This window comes from Acomys minous (genome assembly GCF_964271855.1).
Source record: "Acomys minous genome assembly, chromosome: 10".
Taxonomy (NCBI): Eukaryota; Metazoa; Chordata; class Mammalia; order Rodentia; family Muridae; genus Acomys; species Acomys minous.
The window spans coordinates 49,585,704-49,611,943 of record NC_140491.1 but is presented as its reverse complement, the minus strand read 5'-3'; the positions used below and the strand labels follow the sequence as shown (position 1 = coordinate 49,611,943).

Genomic DNA, 26,240 nt, shown 5'->3' with positions numbered 1-26,240 from the left:
TGCAGGAACAACCTGTGCTCTTTATTTCTGAGCCATAGCTCTAGCCTTTCACAATCCTCTTGCCCCAATCTCTCAAGAGGCTGGGATTACAGGTGTGTGCCAACGAAGCAGGTTCTACCTGTGGATTTTTTTGTTTGATTCAGGCAAAGAAATGGGAAGCCATTGTTTGAGTGGCGTGTGGCAGGCTGCTCTGACAGGGGAGCATTGAGCCTTTATCAAGGCCTCTTACCCTCTTTGCTAAAAGGCGAACAGGTAACCAGCATTCCTGAGGGCAGTAGGGAGTTGATTTTCCTTCTACAAGATACTGAATATGACAGTGCGTGCATGTCACACATCTTAATGGTTGAGGATGAGGTTAAAAAGATGTCAAGAAAGGGGCAAGAGCGACGGCTCAGCGGTTAAGAGCGCTTGCTGCTCTTGCACAGCTCCCAGGTTTGGCTCCAGCGCCTATGTTATTCACAATTAGAATTCTAGTTTCCACAGAACCTGGCTAATGCCCCTTCCTGACCTCTGAGAGCACCAGGCACGAATGTGGTGTATATACGTATATGTAGTGAAACACATACACACACACACACCTTAAAACCCAAAAGCCAAGGACATGGCTACTGGCTATCCTGAGCCTTACAGGAGGATGTCACTTTAATGACATTACCAACAGGTGCCATTTGCTGAAGGCTTGTATGTATCAGTCATGGTATGTGTGCTCACTATCCTGTCTTCTAGCTGGCAGTGTTGGAGAGAGAGATTGTTAACACAGTGGTCCTTTGATAGGTTCAGCCAAGTGGCACTGGGTGTTTTAGTTTAAGTCTATTCTTTTTACATAACAAAATTGCCCAACAAAGCATTTCTTAGGATATATGCCTATTGTTTAGTGACACACAACTGTGTGGTTAATTTATAGAAAGCCTGTGGATTGGGGATAGTAATCCTAAATCTGTTACCTATGTTTAAAGTTTGTTTTATATAGACAAATACATCTATTGCTCTCTTTATGTCTTCTGGGGTCCCTGTTTCATGACTACCTCCTGGTTTTCTTAGGATTCATCATGTTGCTTTTAGATTTTAGTAATACTACAAATTTAGGTCACTCTTAATTTAGAAACTTGGGAACTCATCTTTAAATGCTAGTTTGCACAAAGGACCAGGGTTCTATTTCTTGTCTAAAGCCATGTCTTGGACCGAAACGGATTCTCTTCAATTTAAGTTATCCAATGAACAAGTTAACTATCTCTGCTTAATGGTTTTGGTCTTGGATCCCCAACATTTGCTTTTTTTATACACTAGTCCAAAAATCAAGATAGGATACTGTTACTAGTTGTCTTACCATGAAAGGGAGGGAAAAACTTTCCTTTTCCAAAGACTTCTAGAAGGGTTATCATACCTTCAGTTCAGTTTCAGGGCAATAATCAATTGCTTTCATGGGGGTCTGAAGTTTACTATTTTATTCTCTGGTTCCTTCAAGACATTTGGTTACCACCAATAGAAGCTCACTTAAGAATTATATTTATTTATATGGATGCTCAGCACAAATGTGGAGGTCAGAGGACAATTTGGTGGATTTGGTTCTCTCCTAGTACATAGGTACTAGGGGCCCAACAGAAGTTGTCAGATTTGGCAGGAAGTACATTTATCTGCCGAGTTCATACAAAGGGTGACTTTACAAAGGTGTAACAGCCTTTAATTGTAATAGGTCTTGAAAATGGGTATTGAGCTTTCCATAGTATTATGCATCATTGCCTAGTTTCTTTGGAACATATTCATCAGAAACACTTAACTCCTGCTACTTTGTCTCTCATTTCTTTTTAAAATCCGAAGTCCTAGCTTAGCAGTGGTGGTTGCATGCCTTTAATCCCAGCATTTGGGAGGCAGGGGTAGGTGAATCTTTGGGAATTCAAGGGTATCTTAGTCTACAAACAAGTCTCAGAAAAGCCAGGGCTACACAGAGAAACCCCGACTCAAACAAACAAACAAACAAACAAACAAACAAATCAGGACTGGAGAGATGGCTTAATGGTTAACAGCACTGTCTGCTCCTCTAGAGGACTGGTGTCCAATTCCCAGCACCCAATTGACAGCTCACAATGTTTGTAGCTCCAGACCTATGGGATCTGACAACCTCATACAGACACACACATAGCCAAAACATCAATATACATAAAAATAAGATCAAAGTCTTGGCAGGAAATTAATTTTGGTAAGACTGCTCAAACCCTGGCCAGGAGTATGAGGCCAGTGTAATGTCATGCACTATTCCATTAAAACCATGCCATATAGAGAGGGAAGGAGTAGCATTCCAAAGGAAGAGTGGAGCTTTGTCAGTGAAGAAAGTGATTTCGGGCAGGCCAAAGCAATGGATGTCCCTTATGACAATATTTAAATGGAGAAGAGAATCCTCAGTGGAGCAGTACCCAGGATGTAGATGTAAAGGTCACACTGTCAAAGCACTGAAGAGTGCTTCAAGATACAGGAGTTTTTCTAAGTGGAAAATTCAAGGTATTTGTGTAGCATCTTTAGCAATCCAAAAGGCCTTACTAACCTTTACTGCCAGGGCACAGGACTTAATAAAGTGAACTCAAGTTCTTTGCCTAATGTGGGCAATACAATCAGGATTTAGTAGTTTAGCCACCACTTTAAAATCTGGAATAATTTTTTCATGTAAATTGAACCTGATAATCTTGATGATTCAAGTTGTTTTAAACTAAGAAACAATTACTGAACTCCAAGCTTCCTGAAGTGTAGGCATAATATAGGAATACATGTATTAGACTTAATATACAGGGGCTACTGCTATTTTACAGCATTTGACAAATAGGCTGAAGGTTAAGTAACTAACCAAGGTCAAACAGTATAGGCATTTTTACTTTTAAAAGCCTTTATTTTAAAATAAAGTTTAAAAGTAAAAGTAATGTGGTAGTGTAAAATAGTTAAATACAGAAGTTGAATCTCATGTAATCTACACTGCTCAAGGCAATAATAGACCTTTCTTTGCATTTACAAAGATAAGCAGACCTTTAAATGAGTTTACCACACATTTCTCTCAGCTTGTCTCACTTAACCCCTTGTGGCCATTTTTCTATGTCCACTCACAATAAATGTACATTATTTATGTTAACTACTATGTAGATTTTTTTAATGGCTGAACCATATTGCAGTCAACCAATATTTGCTTGAATTTTTCTACTGGTAATTTTTGTGTTTCTGTAGTATATTATTCTCAGTTTCTGTTTTTCTTTTAGAAAATAACTTAAGTGTGGCCTTGACCTCTATCTTAATAATGTGATTATGTCAAGTTTCACTGCTGGTAAATACTGTATTAGTCAGGACTCAACTTCAAGTAATAGAAACCCAACTCAAAGTAACTTAAACAAAAAGGGTATTTATTGGCTCACATAACTGAAAAGTCCAGGGGATATACCACTAGCTTCAGGCACGGTTGGATCCAGGGGCATATATGTTGTCATCAGAACTCAGGTCTCTTTTGGCTCCATTTCCCTCTATACTGGCTTCATTTTCTGCCTGGCTCATTCAACATAGTAAGCCCTGTTGGTTTGAGTTTTCTTCTACAACACTAAAGTATCTAAGTAAAGAGAACTTCTCCACAACTGAGTAAAACACCTAGGGTTGATTATCATTAAACCAACTTGAATCATGCGTCCATTCCTGAACCAATCACTACAGTCAAGATGGACTTTGCTGATTGATGAGGTTGGAACAACATGTCCAGCACAAGATTCAAAAAGTCTAAACCACATGGACTGAAAATTCGAAGAGATGGTTCCAAAAAAATATCAGGAAGTTGTTGTAGTGAGATGGAATGGATGCTGGGCAATGCTGGCAAAAACATCCAGGATAAGGCCAGATACAGAGAGCTTAATCTTTGCCCATAAAGTTGACTTAAAGCGGCTGGTATTTCTTCCTTGGTAATCAAATTCCAAAAATCACCAGGAGTGATGTCTGTCCTCAGGAAACCTACAATTCACTCGAATAAACAATAATTTCTATTAGCATTATATTCTATGGATTCACCATAGGTTTCCATTCAAGTCAGATTTATCAGAGCCCCATTACATTGGCGATATGAAGCAGTAAAACCAGCCTAATTTGCAAGCAGGTCTGTGAGGCTATTTAAGTTACTGGCAAATTAAGTTCAGCGGTAAACTTCTGGTGTTGCTTTCTGTCTCTTGTCATGACGAACTTGAAATTTCTGAGTCCTGGTCAATCATATTCATTTCTGAGTTACCACAGAAAAAAGCAATGTACTCTGCTTTTAACCTGCTATACTACTGCAGATGTTTCAGGTGTTGAAAATACGCAGTGATTCTCACTCGAAAAGTTGCTGGTTGAAGAGTATGCAGCATGGTCCTTCCTGTTGTGAATATTAAGTTCTGGTGGGGTGAGGTACAGGTTTCTTCTATTCAAAATTCCTTGGTGGAACTGGGCACAAGAGAGGCTGAAACTGACTGTAGTCTTCTCAAGGCCAGCTAGTCTGATTGCAGTAGCATGGCAAAAGAGGCAGGTTAAGAGCTGAAGACAAGTAGACAGACAGTGATTTCAGCAGGGCCAGCTATACCAATAGTTAAGCTATAATTTGGAAGAACAGGTAGATTAATAATGAAGCTCTATAAATTAGTTTTTGTCCTGGGTACTCCAGAGTTAATCCACAGGGTTTACTCCAGACACAGTTTTTGGATCTGAAAGGGCCAGTTGGGTATAGCAGCTTTCATCTTCCTGCTCATCTGTGCAAGAACTGTCAGCTTAGAAGGCTATATCCTCAATGCAGACTTGAGGTTCTAGTTAGGAGTCTATGCTACATCTGGGAGCAATAGGATTGTAGAACCAGGTTTGTCATAGTTGGTTCTACTTTCTTTGGTAATCAAGTCTTCACCTTCTGTAATACAGCCCATCTCCAAGAAACATCTTAAAGGCAAGTCAAGACCTCAGACTGGCTGGATGGCACTGTGGGGAGATTTAGATGAGATCTGAGGCATGAAGATAGCAGAAAAGGCCCTAGAATTAAGGCTTTTGCCTTAAGTTTTAGCTTTTTCTACTTATCCAATCACAGATTATTCTTGATTCTTCATTTTAACTGAGTATGGCAGGAGGGAATGATTGGCAGTGTAGATTTGTTTTATTTATAAATACAATTAAAAGAGAGCAACAATGTAGAGGTGACAGAAGTGAATCTGTAATTTCTTCTTTACAAATAACAGTTGCATATACAAGTAGAAATCATCCAGATTTTGATTTGCTGACTGTAAGAAGTCTAGAATAACCAGATTTGAGTCTGATTTGCTGATTTGTGGTGAAAGTCATGTAACCACAGTTAGTTTACAGGATAAGAAACAAGGATATAAAGAAGGCAGTTCCACTGTTTACCCAGTGCACTCAGAGTAGCTGATGGCAGTTGGCCCTTAAACTGACTATGAAGTAGAATGAGATTTTTTTCAGGTCACAAACTGAAGTCTTGTTCACTATGATTGGACTTGGATATTCAGGAATTTTATCCTTTCTATAAAAATAATCTTAATGCTTTTAAGAATACTTCATAGTAAGGAATAAAGTCATTCACTCGGAACCAGTGTAAAGGGATAGTATGACACAGATGAAATTCTATTGAAATATCCACAAGGACAGAAACTCAAGAATACTGAAAAAATCCTTAGCTGCCATTTATAGATTTTTTCCCCCATGTCAGTCTACTTTTCCAGCAAAAAGGTTGGTAATATTCTACATGAAGTGCCTAGCAAGCCATCACAGCCTAGAGTAGAGTCAAATGTCTATGTCCAACTATGTCCATCACATGCAGTTGATGGTACCAGGCATGAAGACTAATCATTAGGGAATATCTCACTGGGTAGAGGAAAATTTTCCAGCTGTATCTTAAGTCACACATATGATAAAGGATGTTCAAAGAATGTGTCTTCAGGCTCATCTGTTCCATGTAGAGGTGAGTAGTTAATTTGGAATAGGCAGATATAGAAGTGCTGGAGGAATTTAGTTTTTGTTTAAGCCCTGAAAATAGTAGTTTAAAAAAAAAAAAAAGGAGTTTAATCACTACTAGTTGCCTCACATAACTTGAAATTTGAGACAATAACCAGGTTGCAATCTCCTTTAGGAAAAATTGTATTTGAATTCTGCTTCACAGTTAATGGTTATCCTTTGTACATGGAGTACCATAGTTAATGAGGAGAGGTCAAACACAACTTGGTCTAAGATGGCCTCAATGAGGCATCAGCTTCAATACCAGCTTTCAGGCAATTCGTATATCCAAGTTTCAAGACTTCCAAGTCACATGTGTCCAGTACCATTAGTTATAGGTTTGTGAAAGTCAATGGGGTTCTTCAGTGAAGGATAAGTATGAATTGCTCATAGCCAACTCCAGAAGTCCACCTTGGATGGAATGCTATTAATACAATTTCACGCAACAATGCTGTATGATCATTTTCTGGATAAGGCATACCCATCTCCAAGCATGCTCAGCAACAACTGAATATGAACTATACTGAGTTGGAAGTACATAAAGGATCAGAATGCCAGTCAGGTCAAACCCGTTGTCTAGGGCAGTGGTTTCAAGCAGTATTTTGTGAAGAATTTTACATAAGGAAGTCCCTTTAGGTGTTCACCGTGGTAGGCTGCAGATCCCTAATGCCGCTTCACTACTTCATCCAGAGCAGCTTCACTTTCACTCTGGACTTTCACACAGCTTTCCTTCAAATAACTTCATAAGCACAAAGCCTTTGGAAAACCATTGACAAGGGCAAGTTGTTCACAAAATGCTGAAATACAAAAAATAGGTCATGGAAACCAGAATGTGGGTAAGCAAGCTCAATGCTAAGAATAAGTAGACAAATGCTTTTCTATTCTTCCCTTAATGTTACAGATTGATATAATTAAAGCTTGAGTTTATTATAAATTTTGATTAAAATTGGGCTTAACAATGACTAAAAGGGCTGAACACTCTGGTGGATGGCCCCATGAGTATCTGAGCAACACAAATGGGGTGGGAGGGCTGGGGGACAAAGACATAACATTGAACGAGTTTTGGGGAAATTAGGGGAAAAAGATCAAAATACACTGCATCAAATTCCCAAGGAACTGATAAAAATAATTTCATTAAAAATGACTACCAGGAGGCCAGGTGTGGGGGTGCACGCCTTTAATTCCAGCACTTGGGAGGCAGAGGCAGGTGGATCACTGTGAATTCAAGGCCAGCCTGGTCTACAAAGTGAGTCTAGGACAGCCAAGGCTAATACAGAGAGACCCTGTCTTAAAAAACAAAAAACAAAACGACGACAACAAAAAAAGACTACTGGGGAACAAGACTGTTGGTTTTAAGTTGTCATAGCACTGGGAAATGTATCCATCTCTTTGCAAATATTACATTTGAGAAGTCCATCATTGGATGACTTCACTTAAGCGGTAAGCTCTCACTGGGCTACAACTCTAATTCTATGAAAATCTTTCCCTTTTTCCTCCTTACCTGAGATACAATCCCCTTTAAAGTTACATGACTCTAGTGAGAAGTTACTGCTAAAACTCAACTAAGACAATAGTCAATTTCCCCCTTATCCAATAAATATTTTAGAGGTTCTCTAGACAAAAAGGTAATAATCAAGATGTGTAATTCAGTCAGTTAATGACAAAGTATGAGAAAGGGCGGTTTCAAAGACAGTGAATTTATTATGGGGTCTCCAGGCCAATCTGCCAATAACTAAGAAGCACTGGTTACACAGCTCTGACAGTTTCCCATTCTGTTAAAAAGAATATTGGGACCCCTCCCCCGAGCACTGTGTGTTGGAATGATGTACAACACATTGGGCTAAATGGCTAAGTGAATCTTTGCTGCACATCTTGAGACCCTAATATATTACACTGCAGTTGGTGTGGAAGCACATCACATTTTACCATCCCACTGGACAACAAAAAGTATAAATTATATACATATATAAAAGCAAATGGCTCATTCTACCTATTAATTTGGGGACAGAAGACTATAAGCTTTTTGTGTCCAGAAACTTGATAAGATTTAAAGCAATAACAAAAACAAATGCAAAATGCAGGTCTGTAGCCAATTAGACTATTCTTGGGAAGACCACAAAAATGAATAACAAAATCTAAAAACTTGTTTTTTATTGTATATCCTTGTTTCCTGATTTTTTTTTTCTTTTCTTTTCTTTTTTAAAGCAAAATCATCAACCACCATGGAGACTGATTGTTCCTACATGTTAGGGATGTCATCAAGGGATTCTGCTCTAGATGTAGTTAACACGATTGCACTTCAAGCACTGTGCTCTAGTAAGAGCACTATATAAATTGGAAACATGTACACCTGTCAGTCTCCAGCCATTTTAATACTGTGGATAAAATGAAGGCTAAAATAAAGCCAAGGGCAATACTGGACTGGGAGTCAGAAGGACTACCTTCTACCATCATGTCACCTTGCATAATTGCTTTTATAAACTTTTGTTCTCCCATTTTAAAAAGTGGTGTGCCTGTGTTGATAACTGACCTAACTGCATATGAAAGTGCTTTGACCCTGTAAAGTGCTATACAAACAGAGGAGATTACCAGATAGGTTCTATCTTGATGTATCAAGAAGCCTTTTCAGGAATCTGGTTGAAGCCTTGTGAGATGGTTAGGTAAAAGGATTCCTTAGTATTTCTTAAATCGGTGTGAAAAGTTTTGGTTCCTGAGTAACCCAAAGACGATACTATGAGGAAATCCACGTGCCTTGGTTTTGGTCCCATTAGGTTAGAACACCTGCTTTCTCATTCAGTAGACAGCTACAGATTTGAAATAGGAAAATTACAAGAGTCCAGTGACCTTGACAGGATCCTAGGCAGCTCATTAACTTCAACCATTTGAGATTGTGGAGAATGGTCCAATGCTGTTCTGAGAGATGATGCCTTTCTTCAGACAGTGTTGATGATTTAAACAAAACAAAACAAAATCCCCTGGTCCAAGTTTACTAAGTGTCTCTGAAGACTTTAAACTGCAGAAATGAACTGTACATTTATGGAATAAACTTGGCCTTTGTTGTGATAAAATAGCTTCAGTTATTTGGCTTGAAGACTCTTGACTGCACTATAAAGGGCTGTGCTGATTCTGGGCAGAGTAGGACAGGAGTGGAGGTAAAGGCCACATCATGATGGCTGAATGCTTCTTAGGTCACAGTGGTCCACTGGAATGGTGTCTTCTTCAGTAGTAAGGTGGTAGGAATCACCATGGACAAAAATCCAGGTACCAGGTCTGTAGGTTGATGGAATAGCAGAAGGAAGGTCATCAGAGGGTCCAGGTGAACATTCAGCAATCAGGAGGCACAGGACTGGAAGGGGCAGTGAAAAAACAGGTAAGGTAACACACATGGATTATAATAAACATAGGAGTCTAATACTGGGGTGAGAGTCTGCTGTCAGCATATCAACTGCCTGATAATCACAAGCCCAGAGCAATTGTTATAGGTGAGGTCAGCAAAAGACGAAAACAAAAAGCTGGATGAACAAATGCTGAAAGTTCTCTGACAAAAGTAATTTTCTGTTTCAAGGATGAAAAAAATAGGAAAAGCCTTAAAAGTCCTACTTTGGGGCAGTTATATGTTGATAGGGAGAAAGTGTTTTCACAATTGGCACAAAAACCCTTTTACCCTTAACTTTTCCAGTACTGTTCTAACGCTGTCTTTATGCTCTGTCCTTTAAAAACTGCTCTAACCTTCACTTTGTAACAAGTTTTATCTCAAGCAAGATAGCATAAGGCCTTGGTCAGTCCCTTTCTTGTCTCTAAACCAGCTCCACCCCCCATCCCGCCTCTGACTCTTCTCAGTTCCTCAGTTTTTGGGTGATATGAGTCTCTAGATTTTTTTTTAAGAACTAGAATTAAGAAATAAAACATAATAAAAACATGGCTTAAGTCTAATGAATTATTTTTACCAAGGCTTTTACTTTCAGCATTTGCTATATGGAAAAAGAACAAACGCATGCAAGGATCTTTTAGCAGATTTTGTACATAAAAGATTAAAATTATCCTAAGGAGGGTCTTTTTAATGTTAACTAGAGTCATAGGGATGAGAGCATCTTAGTTGGAAATGAGGAAATAACAGAGCTGTGCCAGGTGATGAACCATAGAAGTGCATTTTCAGGGTAAAGAGAGTAGGAAAAATGGCAGAAGTGCAGAATGGAAAGTAAGGCATTTTGGAAAATGGCAAATACCGTAGTTCACTTTGGATGGAGTGTTGTCAGTATGCACTGAGCGTCTGGACAGAAACTGGAGTCTTCAAGTTCCCAGTAACAGTGCTGGTGGCAGTGCTTGGTGAGTTGTTGCCTCCTTACTCAAAGCAAGATCAACAGTTCCAAATTGAAAATACAAACTACCTCCAGAGTTCCTGTCATGTCTTGACAAGCTCTTCTGGGTCACAGGTGCAGTTCTTGAAAGTCTGGAAACCTGGAGTCCATGGTGACAGCTACACTGAGAAGTGCGTCCACTCCAACTACTGCAAACACTTCGTGAACCTCCAATCCTGGACATCTGTTTTGTCACGGGAATTTCAAGCTTTTAAGTTCCAGTTGATTTTTTTTCTCCTTTCTCCAGAGGAAAGCCTTTTAACATCACAGTCTTAAAGAGTCTTTTGAGGTACATCCAGATTTAATTACAAAAGAGCTAAGACCAACACATTTTTCTCCAAAACAGTCATTTCTCTTGAAAGAAAGTCATTTGTCTCTGGCCCTTTGGTAAAGGGAATAGTCAACTTATTTTTTTTAGACATTTGAATAAAATATCAGAATTGGTAACATCTAATACAAAATACACTTAAATATGTTTGTGTTCACTTGCTTAGAGAGCTGTACCACTTGATAAGCACCACTCCACAAAACGAGAATGTTTGAAATCCAACTGTTCAAACATTTTTTATAGTGTTTGCTGGATAATGGCCTGGAATTTGATAAAAGCAGCTGACAATTAACAAACAAACAAATAAGCAAACAAACTGGCATTTTGGCCACTTCAGTCTCACACCTGCAAGCAATTACAATACAAGGCTGGCCAGGAAAAAGTTAAGCTTCATATTACTTCCAAATATACTGATTTTGTGGTTTAGCCAGAGACCAACAAAACTTTTATTTAAGAGATTGTGAACCTTCAATTAATAATAAAACCAAACCAACCAAACCAAACCAAACCAATAACCCCAGACATCTTCAAGAATCCAATGTCTGGTTCAATCTGTTCCAAGAAGCCCACTTGCTAGAAATCCACGTGTACCATTAGCTGGGTTTGGCAGCACCATTTAAAAATAAACCTGTTCACTATCAACCACACAAACCAGGGATACAAAAGAGGAGCAAATGATAGCTGTCAATAATGGTCGTAGAAAAATGGTCAATGAAAGAAGTCAGGCACCAGTTACAAGCAGCAGAAAACAATCGCTGGGCCAAGGATTATACTTTTTGATAGCACAGAACACATTCACTCCTAATTGTAGCTGCTTTATATTGGGTGCCATTGTACCATATGCGTCAGCCACCCTTCAGGCACCCTATGGTGAGAGGAAAAGGTCTTAGAATAAAAGCCAAGCAGTGAAGTGATGTTACCCGAAATAGCCATTATGCATTAAGAAGCAGCTCACATATACCAGGGACTCAGATAGGGGCTTCATATTGGTTGTGAAGGGTCCCAAATGACATGTAGGCCTCAGTTTCCTCCCGGTGGCAAAAAACAAAACAAAACAAAACAAAAAAACTGTTCTAAAGTCTTCTGGGTCATAGGCCCCTTTAAAAACTTACTGTCAAAACATCCGCTCATTCCCCTAGATTACACTTTCCCACGTGTTTCTGTACACAAATTCAGTGAGCCTTCCGACCTCTGATAAAAGGTTCCCGGATTTAATTTCAGGGAATGAGCAATTGCTAAGTCTTCTTGCAACTCAAAAGAAAAAAAAAACGATAATCACCTTTTATGTAAACGGACGCTTTTGTGAAGCGCTTTCATTCCACACACACACACACACACACACACACACACACTGATAGGCAGAGAAGGAAACTGAGGCGCAGACAAATTACAGAGTGACTTGCCTAAGGTCACTCCGCCAGCGGGTGGCTAGGCCCGGAAGCAAACCCCCATCTTCCGACTCCGGGGCTCGAATCCCCCACCCCGGAGCTGCCGCCAGAGCTCCCGTCCCCCACTAAGGTGGCATCAGGAGGAAAAGGCAAAGGAGAAAGCCCACCACCAACCATCCTCCAGCTCCCTCCTGTCCCTCCAACTGGGTCCTGGCAGGCCCTGAGGGGTGGCGCCAGGCCTCCAGGCCGGCCGCGGCCACCCCAGCCTCCCCCGCCGCCTCCCCGGGAGCGGGGCGGAGCAGCTGCCCGCCGCCGCCGCCGACCACCCGGACGACTCCTCGTCGAATCGCAAAAGCATAGGCCGCCGCCCGAGTTCTGCGTACGAGAAGAAAGACGCGGCGCGAGCGCCAACGGCCACCGGGCGCGCGCCGCGGCGGCCGGGCCTGCGCCCCGAGAGCTGGATGCCAGAGCAGGAGAAAGAGCCGCCAACCGATCGCTCGATCGACCGCACGCCCGCTCCTTCGCCCTACCAGACCGGGAAGGGGGGGAGGGCGCGCCAGGGCTTCTTCGAGTTAGGGGCCTGACTCCCCGGCGACAAGACAAGATGGCTCCTCCGCTCTGCGCTGCAGCTACCGTCCCGGCTGCGTCGCTCGGCCCGCCCCCGGTTACTGTTCCTTTAAATGGCGGTAAGGGTCAGGAAAGCAGGAAGAGAGGCGCGCGCCTTCACGTGACGGGGGCGGGGCCCGCCGAGGCAAGATCCGGTCACGTGGGCGGACGTTGCCCGCCAATCAGAAGGCGGAGTCTCAGGGCGGGGGCGGGAAGACTTGCGGTTCTGTGATTGGCCGAAGGCGCCGCGAAGGGCCTCGGAGGCACGGGCCGTCGGGAGTGAGCGAGGTGACCGGCGCTGCGTGCGCTGACGGAGACAAAGCGGTGGCTGAGGCGGCTGAGGCGGCGGCTGCGGCGGCGGCGTGTGCCGCAGACGAGTCCTACACGCTGAACTGTGTGACGCTGCTCCTGTCGTCTTCTGTTGAGGCACGGCGTGTGTCGCGCGGGCGGCGGAGGCGGCAGCGGAGCAGGAGGAGGAGGAGGAGGAGGCGGCGGCGGCAGCAGCGGCAGCACATGGTTCCAAGAGCGCGCTGCGGTGGTTGAGTTCCAGTTCCGCGGGGAGGGACAAAGCCTCAGCGAGCCGCAGGCAACGCCCGATCGCATCTGGTGGTGCGCTGGCCACTGTCCCCAGTTCTCCGCCTTGGATCTTGGGACTAACTCCCTCCTCCCTGTCAGGAGCGAGGAGGTGGCCAGAGGGACCCTGGCCTGCGAAGGCCTGAGGGCCCGAGGCCGACTTCCTGAAGGGAGTGGGGGAAGGGCGCGCCTGAGGTGATTGGAAGTGGGTGGGGTGGGGGTGGGGGTTACCATGAGGTGTTTTCTGTGGGCCACTGGGAGTAATTTCACCCACCACCTGTGGTGATTGGTGGCACAGTAGCCAGCTGTGTTGGGCCTGGGGGGTTTTGGGAAAAGGACTCCGCCAGACAGCACCAAGGACCTTTCGGTTGGGAAGAGGTGAAGCCGGAAATAGCATCCACCCCCCCACCCCCCCCCCCCACTACCCTGCCCAGTAGACCACTTGTTTGTGAGGAGCCTAGCATCTTCGGTGGCGACGAAGTCTTCGGTGTGGTAATGACGTAGCTGTGAGCCGTTTAGCTACATGACAGAAGTAGGTCAATTTCCTGGTTCTTTGAGGAAAGTTAGGAGAACAGAAAAGGATTCGAAGAACGTGACGTTGAAACTATAACCAACCGCCAAGTCTGAAGACCATTCAGAATCGTTCAATTTTGATGCGAGTAGGAGTTGTGAAGGAAGATTGACCCTCAGCGCTCTCTTAAAGACTGTAGGTTTAGGATGTAGTTCTTTCCAAAATAATTACATCATAGTCTTTGAAATGCTTAAATCACTTGCAGTTTCAAATACCTGACTCTATTTTAGGTAGGTTTTAGGGAAATTTGGTTTCATGTGTCATTAAGAAGCACCGATTTACCCTTTACTGGACAGAGCCCTGGGAAAAGCTATTCTGCTCTATGTACTTCCCTGTTTACCGGTAAAGACTGGAGACTCATTGCAGTCATGGCCTTCACCAATTACAGCAGTCTCAACCGAGCTCAACTAACCTTTGAATATCTGCACACAAATTCGTAAGTATCTTGTAGGTGCCACTGAGGTAGCCAGTAACTCCTCCTTGATGATAGAAATCCTTTCTCCGGGAAATTTTGCTTTTTTATTCTTTGGCATGAGTTGTTGGAGGGAGATGTATCACTGGATTTCTTGAGCTTTGTTTGGAAGAACTGAGCTCGGTGAAATATTTGTTGCTAATCTAGAAGAAAATGATTTTCACTTACTGGATCAAAGTTTTCTAAATACAAACTTTATTTGGAGTCATGTTGATTTGTTTCATCTAAGTGTTTAATAGGAGTCTAACAAAACTGCTCTTTGGATCGCCAAATTTTGGATCATCTAGTATCAACTGTTGTACATCTTTAGTAAAAGCCTAGACAATTGGGTTTATAACAAGTGTTTCTAACAACTACAGCAAGATGATGATGACATGTAAATGACCAACTTGGAAGAAGAAAGCTTTTGATATTTCTCTGCAATTTGGAAAATTGGCAGGACACCCGATGCAATTTATATATGCTAAGCCAGGGTGGAAAGTTTTTTAAAGCCCTTAATTTTGACAGTGATTTCCCAAAATACGTGAAATCACAGAACCATGGTTCTTGAGTTAGTGAGGAGATTAACATTATAAATCAGTGTGGTCTATTTTAGGTTTTTAAAGTTTTTTTTTAAAGTTAGTTATTTTGGAGCCAACAACTGGCCAGGAACTCAAGAGATCTGCCTGCCTCTGCCTTCCAAGTGCTGGGATTAAACGTGTGTCACCTTCCTTAAGTTATCTTGTAGGGCCAAAACTAGTCTTTTAATACATTCACCTATTACTTTTGAACTCAAGGTAAGTGTTAGAGTACTGGGATGAGGTAATGGAGACTTAAATGAATCAATGGTCCAGTTAGCAGAACCATCTAAAGAGTAGAGACCATAATAATACAGATTTCTTTTTAGCCTTTTGTGATTCCATAATACTTAAGAAAGTAACGTTTTTTTCCTGAGTATTGATTTGTCCAATGATGAGAGGTTTGATTTTGCATTAATTAGGTTTTTTTGTTTTTGTTTTTGTTTTGTTTTTTTTTTTTGAGGTAGATCAGGTGGTAGCACAGAGATTACCTTAGATACAGATTGTGGATCTGGAACCTGGGTCACTAATCAAAGATGCTAGCACAGCCTTTGGCCACACTTTCAGGGTTTCTTATATTTGAGCTACATATTAAGAATAACCAGATGAAAGTACTTAAATGCTAGGGGTTAGATATGAATTTTAGACTGATAGGGCAAATTTGGAGTTACAGATTTTCTGAAACTTGGAAGACTCTGAACTGGCCTTTAAAAGTCTGTCTTGTTCTAGTATTACTGCAGACTTCCTGTAATAACAGTATCCACATCTCATTGCTTGTAGCTACTCACTTTTAAATGTAAAGTAATTTTTAAGGTAGACCTAGAGGTTTTGAATTATTCTTGTCTTGCATTTGAGATAACTGAGGATCAAAGAAATTAAATTGTGCTTTTGTTTTGTTTTTTGAGGCAGGGTCTCTCTGTGTAGCCTTGGTCATCCTGGACTCACTTTGTAGACCAGGCTGGCCTCGAACTCACAGTGATCTTGCCTCTGCCTCTTGAGTGCTGGGATTAAAGGCGTGTGCAACTTTGCCCTGCTCCTAGAAATTAAATTGTTTTAAAGCTTATAGAGAAGCTGCAGAGGCAAATTAAAGGTACCTGGATTTAAGACTGTAAGGTGCATTTGGCTTGAGTGCTTAGTATTTTTAACCTAAGTGTTACCCAGAGCTGTTACCTTGAAGGTTTTGTTTTCTCTGTAAGGCAGAATATATAGCTTCCTGATTAATAAGTCTTCCATTTTGGTTTATTTTATTAAGCTTCTAAGGATTGTTTCTCCTTTTGTTGTATACATTATTAACAGTATGTGAACATTGCCAAAGCAAAGAAGTAAACTGAGTTACTTGAAAAGATGGTTTTAGAGAATTTTCTGTGAATTTTATCCATGTTGAGTTGGAACTTTGTTCTTGTGTCAACATAGAAGAATTGGCATATCATTTCGGGAATGTAGAATTTCTTACTTGGATCACAGACTTGATTTTTGAAGTGATTCTCCTTTAAATATGTCTAGTCTTACCTGAAGAAAATATATGACTGCACAGGGGAGCTTTTCTGGGCCTCAGTTTCTTCATTTGTAAGATGGAGCTAATATGATAGTGTTTGAAGATTATGCCAAATATGTAGACTAAAAGCTAATGCAGTCTGTTCATTGGTCTTAGACATTAGATAAGTTTTTAAAAATTTATGTGTATGAGTGTTTTACCTGAATGTATGACGATGTACCATGTTCATGCCTGATACCTAGAAGAACTGGAGTTAGGGATGGTTGTGAGCCACCCTGTGGGCACTGGGAACTGAACCTGAGTCCTCGGCAAGAGCAACAGGTACTCTTAAACCACTGAGCCGTCTCTAGGTCCTGAGCAGATACATTCAGAAGTATATATTGGAGACAGTAAATAGGTTTCAATTTTTGTGAAAATTAAGTCCTATGATACTTTCTGTTGATGGTTATTCTTGGTTATATTTCCATCAAGGTTGGAAGCGGGCTTGCAAATTCTCATGATAGACTGAAAAAAATCTAGTTTCTTTTTATAGTATATACTGAATTTTATGGGCTTATACAAGTTAGGGTTTTCACATTAAAGGAATCTTAAGCTCTTAAGTGGAATGTTTTGTGTCTGCCTTTCTTGTTTATGGTGGTAGAAGTAATGTTCCTTTGGCATAAGATGCATATCTTTAGTCATTTGATTTGATTTGTTATAATGTAGTCAGGTGAGCTTAATGCTTAATATAAGATGATCATTTTTATGTCTTTTACTCTTGGAACATTATGTGATTTACCTTTGGCATATGGTTTTTCTGAGTGATTTTATCCACATGAAAAGTGAATGTACAGGGACCTATAATGTTAGAGATTTCTGTTTCATATGACTTATAAGCCTACAGGCATATAGGTTGACCATATATTTGTGTTGGTGTGTATACCCATATATATATGTATGTATGTATGTGCACACAGGTGGTTTGAATACAGGCGTACACTACCCTGCCCGCCCAGCTAGCTTTCTTCTTTCTTTCCTTTTTTCTTCTTTTGAAACAAAGTTTCACTGTGTAGTTCTCTATGTCCTGGAACTTACTTATGTAGTTCTGTCTGTCTTGAGTGGAACTCAGCGATTCCTGCTTTTCTTTGCCTCCCCAGTGCTGGGATTAAAGGTGTTTGCCACTAGCTTTATTTTCTATTAATTAAGGAAGTAACTATTGTCAATGTATTAAAAAAAACTCAGCAAAATTTTTCATGGCTTTGAGCTTGTGAACAACTTTTTAAAATTTAAATTCAGGTTGGCTAAACAGAAGCCATTTTCTTTATATAACAAGCAAAAACATGTGAGTTTGTTGCTGGAAATACTAAGCTGTAAAACTGTTTCTTTTTGGGTCACAAGTGGTAAAATCATGATTGAAAGCTTCAGTTTATAAAAAAGCCATTGTGTTTTACCAATTGGTTGATCTTGGATAATGTGCAAGTGATAGTTCAGTCTGTGAAGAAGGTTTGTTTGTTTGTTTTTTGCCTTTTTGAGACAGGGTCTCTGTAGCTGCCAGCTGTCCTAAAACTCACTATACAGACCAGGATGGTCTTGAACTCACAGGGATCCTTTCTTTGCCTCCCAGAGTGCTGGGATTAAAAGCACGTACTACCATGCCTGACTGAAAAATATTTACTCATTTGAAATATTTGGGAAAAAAGAAACATGCATTTTTATGTGTTTTTATGACTTTTAAGAAATATTTAGGGAGCTTGGCGTAGTGGTGCACACCTTTAATCCCAGCTCTCGGGAGGCAGAGTCAGGTGGATCGATGTGAGTTCGAGACCAGCTTGGTCTACAAAATGAGTCTAAGACAACCAAGGCTACACAGAGAAACCCTATCTTGAAAAACCAAAAAAATAAAATAAAATAAAATAAATATAAAAAAAGAAATAGCTGGGCATGGTGGCGCATGCCTTTAATCCCAGCATTTGGGAGGCAGAGGCAGGCGGATCGCTGTGAGTTCGAGGCCAGCCTGGTCTACAGAGTGAGTCCAGGACAGCCAAGGCTACACAGAGAGACCCTGTCTCAAAAAAACAAAAACAAAAAGAAATATTTAGTATGATGACTTCAGCATCTATAAGCTCCATTTATCATTTGAGATTCTGAGTATTGCTTCTGACTTTACCAAGAACACAAAGGCCCTTTAATGATGTCTATTATCATATGAAAATATTCCTTAGGTACATTTTAATATCTATAAGTTTGTCTGAAGTATGTGTGTGTAAAATACCACTGAACTGGTAGCAACAAACTTTGAGGAATTATTTTCTTAGATTTTATATGTACAAAGCACATTTCTAAACTTTGCATAGAGTACAGTGAAATTTTAGCTGAAAGTGCTTTGTGCTTGCCCTTTAAATAGTCTCCTTATATGAAACAAGTGGAAGTAGTGTAATGATAATTTTTTGTTCTTAAGGCAAAGGGTGTTATAATTTTTCCCATAATTCTTATTTACAGTTTTTACAATCAAACACCAGCAACCTTTTTTTCTTTTTTTTCTTTCTTTGTTTCTTTCTTTCTCTCTTTATATTTTTTTTTTTTTTTTTTTGAGACAGGGTTTCTCTGTAAAGTCTTGGCTGTTCTGGACTTGCTTTGTAGACCAGGTTGGCCTCAAACTCACAGCAATGCACCTGTCTCTGCCTCTTGGGTGCTGGGATAACCTTTTATTTATTTATTTATTTTTTTGAGGCAAGGTCTCATGTAGCATAGGCTGACCTTGAACTTGAAAAGTAGCCAAGGAGTAGTACCTTGAACTTCTGATCATGTTGTGCATGTTAGTCAAGTACACTATTGAGCTACATCCACAGCCCAGAAATGTCATGTTTTTTAAGTCAGAAGAATTTGAGCTCTGTTTTATAGTGAAGTGGTACTCCATTCTGAAACAAGCTATAGTCTTGTTCTTAATATCGTGCTCTTATTACTGTACTCCAGAGACTCACCTTTTGAGATTCATTGACTTATGTTAAAAACATATTCATGTTTAAATAAATAAAAACTACTAAAAGTAGAATTGGCTATTTTATATTTCTACACATCAGTCCGGATTGTATAGAAACCTGATAATCATGCAACTGGCTTACATCAGACAGGAGGATGACTGAAAAATTGAGAACTAATATTTGAGTTCCCTCTTTTAAATAATTTTTTTTCAGTCTCTATAGCCTTTCAAAAATTGCCAATGCTGCTGGGCTTGGTGGCACAGGCCTTTAATCCCAGCATTTGGGAGGCAGAGGCAGGTGGATCTCAGTGATTTCGAGGCCAGCCTGGTCTATAAAACGAGTCCAGGACAGCCAAGGCTACACAGAGAAACCCTGTTTCAGAAAAGAAAACAGAGAACAATTGCCAGTGCTGAGTATATTTCAAGTCATCATGGTGAGGTATTATAGTTCAAATTGTAATAATTGCACCTCAGATAAAACTTATTGGCTATGATACAGCCAGATTCCTCTCTTAATAATTTTGTTTTAAAGACAGGATCTAGCTGCATAGCCCAGAGTTGCCTAAAACTTGGCATTGTCTTCACTTGGCCTTATGGAATACAGTTGTGAGCCATAATGCCTGGCCAGGCAAGTGCTCAGTCATTGAGCTAAAGCCTCTGTCTTTAGGATAACTTTTACATTATCTTTAACAATTCACCTTAATTTTCTAATCCATTTACCCCCTTTCTCTAGTGAGGATTAAATATAAGGACTATGCATGCTAGACAAATAATGTGCCACAGACTTATATCCCCAGCCCTCTCCTTAGACCAGTGGCTCTCAACCTTCCTAATGTTGTGCCACCTTCATACAGTTCCTTATGTTGTTGTGACTACCAACCAAAAAATTATTTTTGTTGCTACTTCATAACTATAATTTTGCTACTTTATGAATCATAATGTAAATATCTGTGTTTTCTGATGGTCTTTTGGGGTCTCAATCCACAGGTTGAGAACTGCTGCCCTTTATAGAAACGGAGCAAGTACACAGGACATTCTTTCCTTTATCCTACTGATAGTTTGTCTAATTTAAAATAATAGTTTTGAAATTTACTTTCCTTCGTTCTTTCTTTTCATTTTTTTTTTCTTTTCTTTTTTGACAGTATCTTGTCACATAGTCCAGGCAGGCCTTGAGTGCTTCATCTTATTTGAATTATGTCATTGAATGCTCCTGGAAATAAAGGCAATGCTATCCTGACTTGTAAATACTTAAGTATTTATAATAAAGAGATGACTTTTTAAGGCAGGTTTTCTTTTAGAAGTTTAATTCTTCCATGTCAAATATTTAACATTTGGATTTTAGCCGGAAGAATTTGAGCTTCATTCCATAGGTGGGTTAGCGATTAAAGAAAAAAAAAAAGTCTGTGTTTTGCTACAACATATTTCTTGTTCCTCTTGCCTTAGGATTAGCAATACATATATTCACTGATCTCATGGGAAAACATGTCTTACTAAAATTCTAGGAAGTGATAGTTATTAAAAGCTCACAGTTTAAAAAAAATGAAGAGTAATTTTGATGAAAATTGGTTTTCCTAGAGAGTTCAGTTAGGAATTTTTATAAACAAATAGTTCATAGTTTGTGTAAAACAATATAACAATAAGTTTGAGGTATTAAAGGCTAGGTAATAGTGTTATATTTCATTTTACATTTTTATAAAATGTCACCTTGACTATTGACTGAAACTGAAAAAGCAAGAATAATTTATGAAAATTGATTATATTATTTCCTTTAAAAGCCAAGCTGGCTTTCTGGATGGTTCTATGTGGACCTATTCTGCTTCATATTTAATAGAGACTATTATAGGAAATTATACAAATTAAGAAAGGGTAATTTGAGCATATCTTTTAGCATTTTGTCTTACAAATATCTGTGTGTGATCTGTACCAGTGAAAAGAGGAAATTTAGTTCATAATTCTTTTGTTGACTCTTAAAATTTATTATTTCAGAACCACTCATGAATTCTTGTTTGGTGCTCTTGCTGAACTGGTTGATAATGCAAGGTATGTAGTCTTCCAGCGTATGCTTTCTTGGAGTGGAAACTTTATGGATCATCAGGACCTTTGCTCTCTCGTGACTTGAGAGAAAGACATTTTTGTTGTATTTGTTGCAACTCCTAAGAGACTTGTTAGCAAGTATTTTTATTAGCACAGTAATTGACACTTTTCTTCGTTACCCTAAATTCATCTATTGCTCTTTGTGATCTCACCTAAAAATAGGAAACTAACCACTTCCAAACCACCCTCCCTTGTGTAGTAGAGTGTGGTAATTGTGAAAAGTAGGGAATTAAGACAGGAACTTGAGAGTAAAGCTAATGGGATACATAGGTTATAATAATAATTTATGCTGCCAAGACCCTGTACCCTGAATGTCTTTAAACGAGGCTAGAGTTTTACATCTTCTCCTAAATCCATGTTTCATTGCCAGTGGTTTTAAACAGTATCTTTCATTGTGGGCTTTTAATTTTTTGTTTATTTTAAGACAGGACCTCACTATGTAACTCTGGCTGGCCTGGTACTCTCTGTGTAGACCAGGCTAACTTTGAATTTACAGAGATCTGCTGACTTCTGTTTCTCAAGTGCTGTGTGCCGCCACGCCTGGTCTACTGTCTTCCATTGTTAGCAGCACTGTTTGGGAGAAATCATGTTTCAGCATTCTCATATTGTCTTCTTAATGTTGGAAGAATATACGTATTACTATATAAGACCAAATAAAAGCTTAGGTTTGTTTACAGACAAAGACTCTAGTTCAGGTTATATTATGAAAATATGTTCTTAGTTGTATTGATATAAACTAAATTTCAGATATATTATTTTTTGACTAGTGTCAATAACTAATGAAGAAAGAAGAAGGTAAGAGTTGATAGTAGAATTTGAAACATTTTCAGTTAGTGGACTTAACATTTCTAATTTCTGTACAACTGACGTACATTATCAGTCCTTTTGTTTGGTTTTTTGAGACAGGCCTTATTGTGCAGTGCACTGTACTCCTACCTCAGCCTCTTGAGTGTAGCCATACTTGACTTTTATTACTGCTTTTGTTACTATATGCTTATTACCTGCTTATGGAAGTGTACTAGATGACACATTGTTTAACTACAAAATAACTTTTTTTTTCATTTTTGGTTTTTTGGGACAGGGTTTCTCTGTGTAGCCTTGGCTGTCCTGGACTCACTTTGTAGACCAGGCTGGCCTCCAACTCACAGCGATCTACCTGCCTCTGTCTCCTGAGTGCTGGAATTAAAGGCGTAGGCCACCACACCCGGCCAAAATAACCATTTTTTAAAGTCCCAATTAGTTCATAATTTTCCCATGCAATTAAAAAATGTAGCTTAATGAAAATATGTTTGAAATTGCTGCTTATTGACTTAGTGTAACTATAATGCGCCGGTATGGCAGATAATTTTTTGAGATAGGGTTTCATGTAGCCTAGAGTAGTTTCAAACTTGTGTAGTTAAGGATGACCTTAAACTCATACTTCTTTCCCACCTTCTGAGTACTGGGATTATTATTAAGCTCTTTGACCTGTATCACTATGTCCTGTTTGATGCTGAGGATTGACCCCATGTTGCTTGCATGCTAAGCAAGCACTGTATCAGCTGAACTACCTTTGAGAATAGGTTCATAGGGCTGGAGAGATGGCTCAGCCGTTAAAGGCTAGGTTCACAACCAAACCCGTAAGAGAATAGGTATATTCACAGGTATGCATATGAAATTTTTGTTTTCATATAAAACCAATAAAAGTGTGCTTCTGTCTTTTTGTCTGTAGTTGATAGAATTGTATTAATGTAATTCCAGGCCTTTAAAGAGGTTATTATTCATGATCAGGTTTATATGATTTCAAATGATTGCTGGAATATAATGAAATTTCTTTCAAAATTAGGGAAGATAAAATTATGAGCTCACAGGGCTGGAGAGATGGCTCAGAGGTTAAGAACACTGACTGCTCTTCCAGAGGTCCTGAGTTCAATTCGCAGCACCCACATGGTGGCTCACAACCATCTATAATGTGATCTGATGCCCTCTTCTGGCAGAACACTATATATAATGATAAATAAATCTAAAAAAAAATTATGGGTTTACAAATTGATTTGTTCATTATGGTGTTTATGCCAACAGACTTAAAATTTCATGGTGGGTTAAAACTTTTCAAATCTTGGTAAGAAGAACAAGTAGACAAGTTTGAATATCTTTTTATGGTTGCAGTAAAGTGAGTGAAAGGAACAAATATTTTATCTGTGTGTGTGTGTGTGTGAGAGGGGGGGGGAATGCTTTGTGCTGTGAGGTGGCTGCTATTCAAGAGTGAGAATCTGAGTCCCCAGCATTCGTGAAAGCCTGGCCTGAAAGTGCATGCTTGTGACTCTAGTGCTTCAGGATGAGGGGACAGGAAAATCTCTGGTACTAGCAGGCCAACCAATTGAGCTGAATCTTCAAAATCTAGGTTAGTGAAAATAAAGTAGAAAGTCCAGTGAGATGGCTTAGTGCTCTGCGGCTAGGCTGATGACCATTTTGAACATACATGATAGGAGAGAACCATGTCCATGTACATTAGCATACAGTACATCAAATGAATGTACGAGGAAGAAAAAGTGGAAAGCAATGAAAGCGGACACTCAGCGTATGCGCACATATAATATTCTTACTGAACCTGGAGTGATTTTTATAGTGAAATCAACATTTAAAGAATGTATCCAGGACAGTTGATCATGAAGTTCAGTTTGTAAAATGTGTACTAACGTGTAAACCCAATGTTCCATCTCTAGCATTGTGCGAACTGAGCATGGTGGTGCACACTTACATTCCAAGTGTTGAGAAAGTTGAAGCAGCAGGATCTGAGGTTCAAGGTCATCCTTGGCTGCATAGTGCGCATGGAGATATTAGAACGTGTGAAACGTGTAAAAATGTATTCAGGTCCTATGTGTCATGTGTCTTAAATAATTTGGAGTGCTTGAAATAGAGCATACATATGTCAGGGAAGTTGTATGATCAAGTGTAAAAACAAAACTTTAATATAACTTTAAACAATTCAAAATAGTATGCATTGCACTTAAAGTATTTTGTATTTTGCTGATTGATACTTAATATTTTCATTTGTATCTCAAAGTTTTCTTTTTCCCTTTAATTTTGCAGAGATGCTGATGCTACCAGAATAGACATTTATGCTGGTAAGCCAGACTTTAGACCTTCTATTGCTAAACTTTCTTTTTCCTTAATGTTTTGTCTTAACTGTGCCTAAGAAGTGAGTGGGAAATAACTGGTTCCTGGAGCCTGGAAATGGCAGATTTTCTTCATGTTATATAGGTAGAAATGGGGCAGGTCTGATCACATATTTCTTAGAACCCAGGAGATTTATGAGGGTGGGAAGTAAAATGGATCTAGAATTAGTCATCTTTCTGGAAGGCAAGATCTTGTTGGAATTATTCCCTCACTACTCTTGGTAGCAGAGATCCCTTCTTATAAAGTTGCTGATGTCAGTTGCATAAAATAGCTGGTAATTGGTTTATAGCGATGTTGAGACCATGAGTCAGAGTTCTCTAGAGTAACAGAACTTAATAGAATGAATCTCTATATATAGAAAGGGAATTTATTAGAATGACTAGAGGCCTTCTTACTTCCTCTGTGGAGAATCAATCAAATGTCCTCATGGTGATCCGGATCAATCATCCCTCGTAACACGTTATTCTTTTCTTAGTCTGTTGGTTTAAGGGCATTAGAAGTCCAAAGTGGTCACGGGAAACGAAGTCTGAGCTTCCCCGTCAATGGCATGTTTGTTGTGTCTCCTGGCAGGAGCATTCCCCATTTTGGAACCAAAACTTCTAGGCCCCAGAACTTAAGGTTGAGGGAACAGGAAGCAAAAATGTTCCTAGTGGGATCACTAGGGATGATAGTGAGTAGAACATTTTTCACTCCTTGATTCTTGGACTAATGGATCCTGGCAATGGAAGAAAATACACCATATATTGGACACTGGCATACACTGCTTTATGGAAGCCCTGCCCCAGCCCTTCAGGCTACTGCCACCTACACTGTAACTGTATCTTCTAAAGGCTATTCCATCTTCCTATCAGGCCAGCTACATTAGGATGGTGGGGAAACGTAAGACCAGTGGATCCCATGATTATGAGCCCACTGTTGCTCTTCTCTGGCTGTGGAGTGAGTTCTTTGGTCAGAAGCAATACTGTGTGGCATACCATCACGATGGATAAGACATTCTGTAAGTCAACAGATGGTGATTGTGGCAGAGGCATTACATGCAGGAAAGGCAAATCCATAACCTGAATTAAATATCTTCTTCAGTAAGGACAAAGCACTGTCCTTTCCACAGAGGAAGTGGTCCAATACAGTCAGTCTGCCACCAGGTCACTGTCTGAACATCTTAGGAATGGTGCCATATCTGAGGCTTAGTGTTGGATTGGTCTCTGCTGTTGGCATATCTGGCACTCAGTGGCTGTAGCCAGGTCACTTGTTGAATGGCAATCCATGTTGTCAAGACCGTGCATAATCCCCATGTCTGCCACCGTGGCCACTTTGTTCATGGGCCTATCGGTCAGTGACAGGAATAGCTGGAGAAAGAAGCTGACTGTCCACAGAATGGGTCAGTCTATCTACTTAATTATTCAACTTCTCAGTAGAAGTCACCTTTTGATGAGCATTTACATGGCACAGAAGTACCGTCCTATCCTTTGCCCTTTTGGAAAGATCTACCCATATAATTCTTCCCCAGATGTCTTTCTCATCAATTTTCCAATCATGCTGTTTCCAAGTCCCTGATCATCCAGCCAATCCATTGGCTACAGACCATGAATTAGTGAACAATCACACATCTGACCATTTTTCCTTCGGAGAAAGTCACTGCTGGTTTAGCAGGCAATGGAGGATTAATTTCCTCAGTCAAAGGTGAAAAAGATAATATTT

The 26,240-nt window shown here is 40.0% G+C and overlaps 2 protein-coding genes across 2 annotated transcripts in view; one reads left to right on the top strand and one right to left on the bottom strand.

The window, feature by feature from the left end:
* Positions 1-3,359: 3,359 nt before the first annotated feature.
* TUG1 (taurine up-regulated 1) lies at positions 3,360-12,625 on the bottom strand (the record flags this gene model as incomplete). The annotated part of the gene is made up of 3 exons (XM_084798946.1): positions 3,360-6,779; positions 8,572-9,328; positions 10,209-12,625. A coding segment is annotated over one exon (444 nt), but the record flags the coding sequence as incomplete, so codon positions are not given.
* An 814-nt stretch (positions 12,626-13,439) lies between these two features.
* Positions 13,440-26,240, top strand: part of MORC2 (MORC family CW-type zinc finger 2) — a 40,734-nt gene continuing 27,933 nt past the window's right edge. Inside the window, exons 1-3 of the mRNA XM_084799914.1 lie at positions 13,440-14,242; positions 21,276-21,329; positions 24,456-24,490. Of these exons, the coding sequence (XP_084656040.1) occupies positions 14,175-14,242; positions 21,276-21,329; positions 24,456-24,490 (157 nt within the window). The 5' untranslated portion in view covers positions 13,440-14,174. The remainder of the gene's footprint in view (positions 14,243-21,275; positions 21,330-24,455; positions 24,491-26,240) is intronic.